Below are 7825 nucleotides of genomic sequence, written 5' to 3' on the forward strand. Positions count from 1 at the left end.
GACGCTGTTCGGGATGACTTTGGACTCCGGAAGCTCCCATTCACTGGGTTACTGAAGGACCAGCTGAGGGCGTATGAACGTCATGAGTTTGATCGACGTGGGCTCACCTCACAACAAGTTCACTATCGGATACAGTGCCTGTTGGTTGAGCTCGGCGTCCATCGGACATCAGAGGCGATGAAAACGAGCAGGTTGCTAGACTGCCACTGGGGAAGCCGCATCGAGAAGATTAGCATAAACACCAAAATGAACATGTCGCCATCACACACAAAACAGTGAATCAAGAAGCTTTCAAGTGGCAAGCCAAACGAAGGGATTAGATTAGGCAGAGACGCAAGGATCAGATATTCTTCATGTCTTTCCTTGTCCTGCACGTCTAGGCCGCTCTCATAGTGAAGGTTCACCAGGGACTCAGCCTTCTGTCTCTCGCTCTATATAAACCGCCAATGACTGTGAAAATCAAAACGAGGGGTATCGAGAAAGTAAAAGTATTTTGAAGAAAAAAAAAGAAGGGAAAACAATGAAGACCCTGCAGCTATCATCGTTCGTCTGTGCGATGTGCCTCGCAGTTTCTCGAGGGTATAAAAAGACCTAAGTCCGATTTCAATCCAGTACTACCCACCGCCCCCACCCCATCCCGCTCACTTCCCGTCGTCTTGTCATACAGGCGACATCAAGATTCTTTTCTTCTTTTTCGTCCAATAAAAGTTTTTTTAAGAGGTAACGTTAGTTCAGAGCCCCATACGAGCTAGATCTGAAGCGAATTCCGCAGAGGCAAAGCTGCTTCACCTCTTCTTCTTGAGCATCTCCCTCTCGGCCAGCACGCCGTCGAGCGTCTTGGCCGCCCACCGCTCGCGCTTCCGGAAGGTGCCGTTGAAGAACTCGGGCAGGACCATCTGGCTGTTGGCGTGCTCCACAGCGAAGCCGACCTCGGCGTCCTTGCCGCAGCGCTCGCGGGTGATGCGCACGGCCTCGTGGAGCAGGTCGGTGCCGACGCCCTTGCCGCGGTAGCGCAGCTTGGTCGTCCACGCGCGGATAAGGCCCTTGCCGCCGCGGAAGCTGCTGGCCTTGTTGCGGCGCCGACCGCCGCCGCTGCCGGCGGGGACGGCGATGGGGACGGCGGGCTCGAGGCGCAGCACGAGGGCGCCGACGATCTCGGAGCCGAAGCGGGTGCCGAGGACGAGGTCCTCCTCGGTGGGGGAGGTGGCGTCCGGGACGGGGCGGATGAAGGACCAGGAGACGGCCTCGGCAAGGGGGATGTAGCCGGACGTGACGTAGCGAATGGCGAGGAGGTAAGTCATGAGGACGCCGGAGAGGAGGGTGAGGGTGGTGCCAAGGTCCTGCTTGGCGTACTGGTAGGCGACACCGAGGGCAAGGGAGAGGCCGGCAAGGGGCACGGGGTGGAAGACGAGGGCGAAGGAGGCCTGTTGACGCTGCTGGGCGATGGAGTCTGCGATCAGGTGCAGGGCGGCGGCCTTGTCGTCGCGGGTGGAGAGGACCTCGAGCGAGAGGGGTGGGATGTCGTCGAGGGGGTCGAGGGTTTGGGAGTTTGCGAGGGGGGAGGGGGCGGCAGGGCGGTGGTGGGAGACGCCGCTGGTTGTTGGCTGGAGCACGGGGGTGCTCGTGTTTGAAGACATTGCTGAGGGGTTGAGGACCAGGTTTGCGCGGAGGAAGGTGAAGAAGGCTGGTGGTTTTTGTTAGTCTTTTTGTGGTTGCGCCGGGTGGTTTGGTGTTGCGCAAAGCAGTGTGAGGTGAGGTTTTGAGTGAGAAGTGAGAGACAAGATAGAAAAGGTTGTTGAAATTTCAGATGAGATTGGTTTTTGTAGAATGGTCTGGATCCCGCGAGCCGAGGATCCGTGGCCTTTTGGATCCGTCTGCCAGGTGCTTGCAAATATTGACCCCACACACAAGCAGTAGTCAAGCAAGTGGTGCATGCGATTGCTTACAATACGAGTTGGAGATTTGCCAGGGTTGGTGGATTTGAGGTGTTGATGAGATGCAGTCGAAGCGATGCAGTGCCAAGACGGAGGGGGGAGAGATGTCGTTGAAGAAGCGTAGCCAAGACAAATGAAAACCAAGAACTGGAAAGAGCCTCAAAAATTGCAACGAGGCAGACAAGGAGGAAGAAAAAAAAGAAAGAAACCCTGTCTCTTACCTGCGCTTGTTTTGATGGCCGGGACAGCGTGGTTGAACGTGTTCAGGCCGTTGTGAGCGTGCCAGTTGCTCACATTGAGCTCCCGGATGCCCATGTGGTGAGGGGACTCCATCTTATTGGTCGACACTCTTCTGTGTGCAAGGGAATGCCGCGCTGGGCTTCGGGGTGGCGGACAGCTGGCGGCAGACGATAAGCGCGGCGTCTGGGTTCTAAGCAGAGCGGAACATTCAACCCAATCCAAAGACGGATGCTGGTCTCGTGACGTGGGTGTCCTGAACGGCGTTGACGACGAATTGAGACGAGGGCCTCGTGGTTCGTCTTTTCGTTTACGGTAAGAGGGGCCGGATTATGGATCGATGAATGGGGGAGAGAAGGGAAACCGTCCCGTCTATATAGCCCTATGTGCGTATACGCTGTTGGAAAAGAAGAAAAGGCCCCTTTCCTGGATTCCTTTGGGTCGTTGGTTGAGGGGGTGGCTGGCGGTTAAGAAAAAGGGTGTTGGTTCGTGTATTGCGGTTCATGCGGTTGGTATTAATTATCACCAGGTAAGGTATGGTGAGGTAGGGGTCCGTTGGGGTGCTCCCTCGTTCCTTTTTTTTTTTTTTTCGACTCGCTCGGGGAGTTTTGTGGTGTGTGTGGTTGGTATTTCTGCTGGGAACTGACTTGCACGGACAGAAAATCTTATCGCCTGCGCACGCCGTCGTCGGGACACCCGTCCGAAGTGGCTGGACCGGGGTGATGGAGAGAGGGAGGCAGGCAGATGGATGGTCTAAACAAGAAGGCTTGCTTAGGGAAAAGAAGAAGCAAAGTGGGAACCGAGGAAGATTAAATAACGTGTTTGCCGTTTTTTCAATCTTCTCTCGAACCAGCCCAAGGTGCTTTCCGGGGGGAGTGGGAAAGGTAAGAAGAAAAAGAAGTGAAAAAAAAGGTGTAATAAAACGAAATAAGGCTTTGGTTGGACCTAAAATCTGCAGAAGAAAGCAAATTTTTTGAAGGGTGGGTGGACTTTTGGTTAAGTACCTTTCCTTCCCACTGGCAGTGACGGCAGCAGTTGCAAGGTCAAGGTTCAAGGTCAGGCAGGGCTGGAAATGTCCGGGGGAAGAGAGGAAGCAGCAGATGTGGATGAGGGATGGGGGTGGTTGATGGGATGGGACGTTCTGGATTGGGCCGGGAAGGGTCAAGGCCAGGCCAGGCCAGGGAACGACCAGAAGATGGGGGAGTGAGGGTGGGAAAGGAAAAAAAGATGAGCAAGGCGGTCGACCGGTGGTGGTGGTGGTGGTGGTGGTGGTGGTGCGAATGGGAACCTCCTTCAAACCAACGTCGAAACGGAGACTAAGACTGTTTTTGGGACGGGGGCCCTCTCTTCTCTTTCTCTTTTTCTGGACCTGCCTGTGCTTGGGTTTGGGGGGAGGACCGGGGATGGGATTGTCTTGCCTTTAAGGAGACGACGACGACGGACGAGCCCCATGCCAATGCCATGTGAGCGATGAATAAGAAGAGGAAGTAGAGACGGACGGGATGCTTCGTGCTCTGTTCTGTTCTGTCCTGAGATGGTTGTTGGTGGCTTGATGCATGTGGTGTGGGCTAAGGCGAGAAGGTGTTTCTGGGCCACCCCTCATATCAGGACCCTACTATCATTCATGATCGGATCGACTGGGTCGACGTGACCTCGGGATTACCCTCATTCTCCTGTCTATCTCTTGCTGTTGTTGACGCCACTGGTTGGGCGGATTTGCAAGAGATACATGGAGATGCACACACATACACTCACTCGCATAGTTTCACGCACGGCATATTACGTCTTCCTCCTCCTCCTCCAGAGACTACATACATAGTACAGAGTAGTCTCGAACGAAGCGAGCTCGTTGGTTGCCGGGTGAGAGAGAGCTGGACCAGTCGGTCACCAAGGCCACCACCGCGAAATCCGCACCCGCCGTCTTGCAGGTTTCTGATAAGGGTCCCCTCCATGGCAGCAGGAGGACGTTCCTCAGCTCCGATAAGGCGGGCCATCCGCGTCGTCGTCTCGTCGTCGTCGTCGTCGTGGTTGTCAGGTTGGAACTTGGGGGTGGCATTCTTCTGTGCCAATCATCTTCATGTTTGATGGGATTTTCCCAGGTGAGTGGGTCCCTACGCCGCCATGGCTTGTCAAGCCCAAACAAGACGAGCGTCTCTGGCGGCGTCTGGGAACCAACGACGGGGGTCGAGTTGGTCTTGGCAGGATTGAAGGGTGGTGGGGGGAGAACCGAAGGGATGAAAAAGCCAAGGGGGTTTGATGGGAGGTGTGGTGGGGTCCCACATCCAAGCAAGTTCTTCTCGTTCTGAGCTCTCTCTCACTGCTCTCACTCACCTCTCTGCTGATGGAGCTAGTGTTGTTGCTGGAGGAGGGGTCCTTGTCAAAGTCCAGTGTCAGTCGGTGTCAGGATCCAATCCAACGCGACGTGATCCCAATGCATCATGGATGTGACTCGTTAGCTCCCCTCCCCCCAATGGGGTGAGCAAGTAAATAGTTGCAACTCTCGGCCCAGCCCAGGCCTCTTTCTCTGTCTCTCTCTGTCCGTCTGTTCTGCTGGTCCTTGCACCACCACCCCCCTCCCCCCCTGGCTGCCTGCGGACGACGTCTCTTTTAGACTGATGATCACTGGGATGGGGTCCCTTTTGGCCCTTTGTCCATTCCCTAAATGGTGCTTGACGGCCGACGGTTTCGTGGAGTAATCATCTTTGGCCTTGCCTGCCCCGGACCCGAGGTTAAACGAAATATCGCGGTATCAATATACACGATGCATATCCTAATACGGAGATGAGCTACTTGGTGGCACACATGCACGCAGGTTTTGTTTTCCCTTGGCTCACGGACAGGGTGGTATCGTTGGTATCAGAGTTCCCGGACAGGGCGATAGGGGATGGACGAGGATGAGGATGGGCCAAACGGGGGTGACATCGGCCGGGAAGGCTTATTCGCGATTGTCGATTCTGCAAGATGCTGTGTCTCTGGCGTCACTTTTTCATGGGACAAAACGTCTCGGTGGTGGTTGGGTTGCACGCCGCCGCCGGCCGTTGGGGGAGAGGGAAAGGGTGGGATGGAAGCAAAGATAATGGGACGGGCGCTGGCGCTGGCGCTGGCGGCGCAATGTCTTGGAACTGATAGCGAAATAACGCTGCCCGGTAGGCTGGCACGGCTGCTACGGCCGGACCGCCGTTTTGTGTAATCCGTACATGGCTGCAACTCACACCAACGGCGGGAGACGGGGACGAAGAACACGCACATCTGATATCGACATGGGGCAATGATGCGAGTGAGGCAAGGTGCAGCGGGCGGGCTGGGCGATGCGGGAAGAAATTTTAAATCTGAAAAAAGGGCCTGCGTCTTCTTTGGCGAGAAGGATTCATCACCGTCCATCGACTCGCTATGGCCCTGATGTCGTCCGACCCCTTCGTATCCGGCGATTGGGGAGGCCAACAACACCGCCGACGATTTCGAAATGGTTTCCTTCTCTGGCAACATCCATTCTGCCTCGGTATAATATCCTTCCCGCCGAGTCGCGTGAGTGTCAAAGTAATGAAGTATAACGGAGTCTTCGGGGATGGCAGCGGGGACAGAGTTCACCGTAATTAAGACGACAACAGACTGTTCCCGGTAAGGAGTTAAAAAGACCAGACTGATGACGGGGCAAACGTTCTCGCATCTATCCCGTACGGATCAGAATGAAGCTTCGCCGGCACCATCCTTGCAGCTATGATGTGTGAAGGGACGGGGCCGCGCGCGGAGGTGGACGCTGTAGGGCGGGAGGGAGGCGGAGAGAGCGAACTGCACGTTCTACTGCCCGCTCTGTCCGTTGAGGGGAGGGAGGGGAGGGAGGGATACCCCACTAAGTGAATATGTGCGTCTTAAGTGCCGGCTCTTATCTGTTCGAGATGCAACGCCACGCCATGCAGAGCAACGTGATGATATCAAAAAAGGCAAGGAAGGGACTGGGAGGCTTTTTCTCTTGCATGTCGTTGGGGCTGCACGACGATGACACACACATGTCACGGGGATTCCGGGCGGGCGAAGAGCTGGCCCATCTCAACTTCGGCTTGGGCACGTGAGTTTTTTTTCCTCTCGGTATGGCAGACCGCATGGAAAGGACGTTTTCGGTTTGACCGTTGCTGTTTATTCCTAACGTTGTTTATTAACCATGCGTTTCGACAACTCCTTACCCGCCCCCTACACGTCATTGTTGGATTAACCAAGGCCCTTCCCGATGGATCTCTGCACTATAATAAAGTTGGCCGATATCCGACCCGACTCAAGCTCTAGACAACTGTGGTGGTGGCCGTGTGGGGGAGCAGCGTCGTGTCGCCGAATATCCACGACTCGGTGACGACGCTGCACGTCTGCCCAGCGGGGCTGATGAAGTCGCCCTCGGCATACAGGCCTGGGCGGAGCGTGAGCGTGCCGTTGACCACCGGCGTCGGAACGGCGGGGGCGTCCGTCGGGGCCGACGTGATGGGCCCCGAGAGCGTCGATGCGAAGGTGCTGACTGAGCTGAAGACGCTGCCGTCGGTGCCGGTGCTGACGATGGTGCTGCCGAGAGAGGTCACGATGGGGCTGGCGGTCGTGCCGCCTGTTGTAGAGCCACCGCTGCCGGCCCCGCAGGTTGATGCTAGAGTGTGCGTGTTAGCAATACTGTTTGCGTGTAAACCATTGTGCTGCGCGTTGTGATTACATACCTACAATCGGGCCGAGTGCGACGGCCGCGCAGTTGGGAGGATATGCCACGGCCGGGTCGACGAACGTGGCGAACACCTGGCCGGTGGTATCCTGGCAGAAGCCGGCCTGCCCGCCAAAGAAGGCGTCGTTGGTCCAAGCGAGGGCGCCGTTGTTGAGGCTGAAAGTGATCGTGATGGACCCCTGCGGGCTGATGGGTCGGAGGGCGATATATGGTGTCCCGGGGTTCATCGAAATGACCTGGCCGCTGACCTCGAGCTGGCCAAAGTTGTTGAGGCTGAAGGTGGTCGCCTCTTCGCACGCGCCGGTGATGCTGGAGCCCGGGCTCGAGTCCAGGAAGCCGCCGGAGGCCTGTCGCTTGCGATTGCCCGCGGCCGGGACTGACGGTAGAGGCGCGCCGTTGGCGGCCAGGTCGGCGTGTTCTGCGAGGCCGGATATGTCCCTGAGAATTGCAGCATGGACGACGACCGGGAGGGCGACCACGGCCAGGGCGGCGGCTTGCTTAGGCCAAATCATCTTGCGATTTGCTGAAAATCGTTTACACGAGCGAGAGACAATTTAAAGAGCGACGAGGGTATCGTATTCGACCCGTTGAGTGAAGCTTATGTGTGCAAGGATTAATATATCAGGCTTGCTGGATCGAGCTTTCTCAAAGACGGGACAGGCCGCCTATAAAGCAGTAACCCGGCAATGTCTTAGTTTCACTGTGGATGTCTATTACCCAACATCTTGCAAATCTGGAATGTTGCAAATGAAGCTAGTTGGAGAAACGATCTTGGCGAGTCACATTCCTCCCAGCTACATCAAAGATCATGACCAACAGCTTGTGACGTTCGCAAGAGCTTTGGGCTTCTCGTCGAACAAGTGAACCTCGTTGGTTTTAAGACTGGAGACTGACAATTTTGATATCGTTGTTTGATACGACCCTCAGTCTGATAGTGTTCTAAGTCGGATCTAGGGAA

General features: G+C 56.0%; 2 protein-coding genes across 2 annotated transcripts; both read right to left on the minus strand.

The window, feature by feature from the left end:
• Positions 1-785: 785 nt before the first annotated feature.
• On the minus strand, positions 786-2267 carry GCG54_00013511 (uncharacterized protein; the record flags this gene model as incomplete). The annotated part of the gene is made up of 2 exons (XM_045413364.1): positions 786-1684; positions 2156-2267. 2 exons carry the CDS (start codon positions 2265-2267, stop codon positions 786-788), a joined length of 1011 nt encoding a protein of 336 aa, XP_045266336.1.
• A 4181-nt stretch (positions 2268-6448) lies between these two features.
• GCG54_00013512 (uncharacterized protein) lies at positions 6449-7379 on the minus strand (the record flags this gene model as incomplete). The annotated part of the gene is made up of 2 exons (XM_045413365.1): positions 6449-6798; positions 6866-7379. The coding sequence occupies 2 exons, from the start codon at positions 7377-7379 to the stop codon at positions 6449-6451; spliced, it is 864 nt and encodes a 287-aa protein (XP_045266337.1).
• Between the last annotated feature and the right edge of the window lie 446 nt (positions 7380-7825).

The sequence above is a fragment of the Colletotrichum gloeosporioides genome (genome assembly GCF_011800055.1).
Source record: "Colletotrichum gloeosporioides strain Lc1 chromosome Unknown consensus_31, whole genome shotgun sequence".
In the NCBI taxonomy this organism is placed as follows: Eukaryota; Fungi; Ascomycota; class Sordariomycetes; order Glomerellales; family Glomerellaceae; genus Colletotrichum; species Colletotrichum gloeosporioides.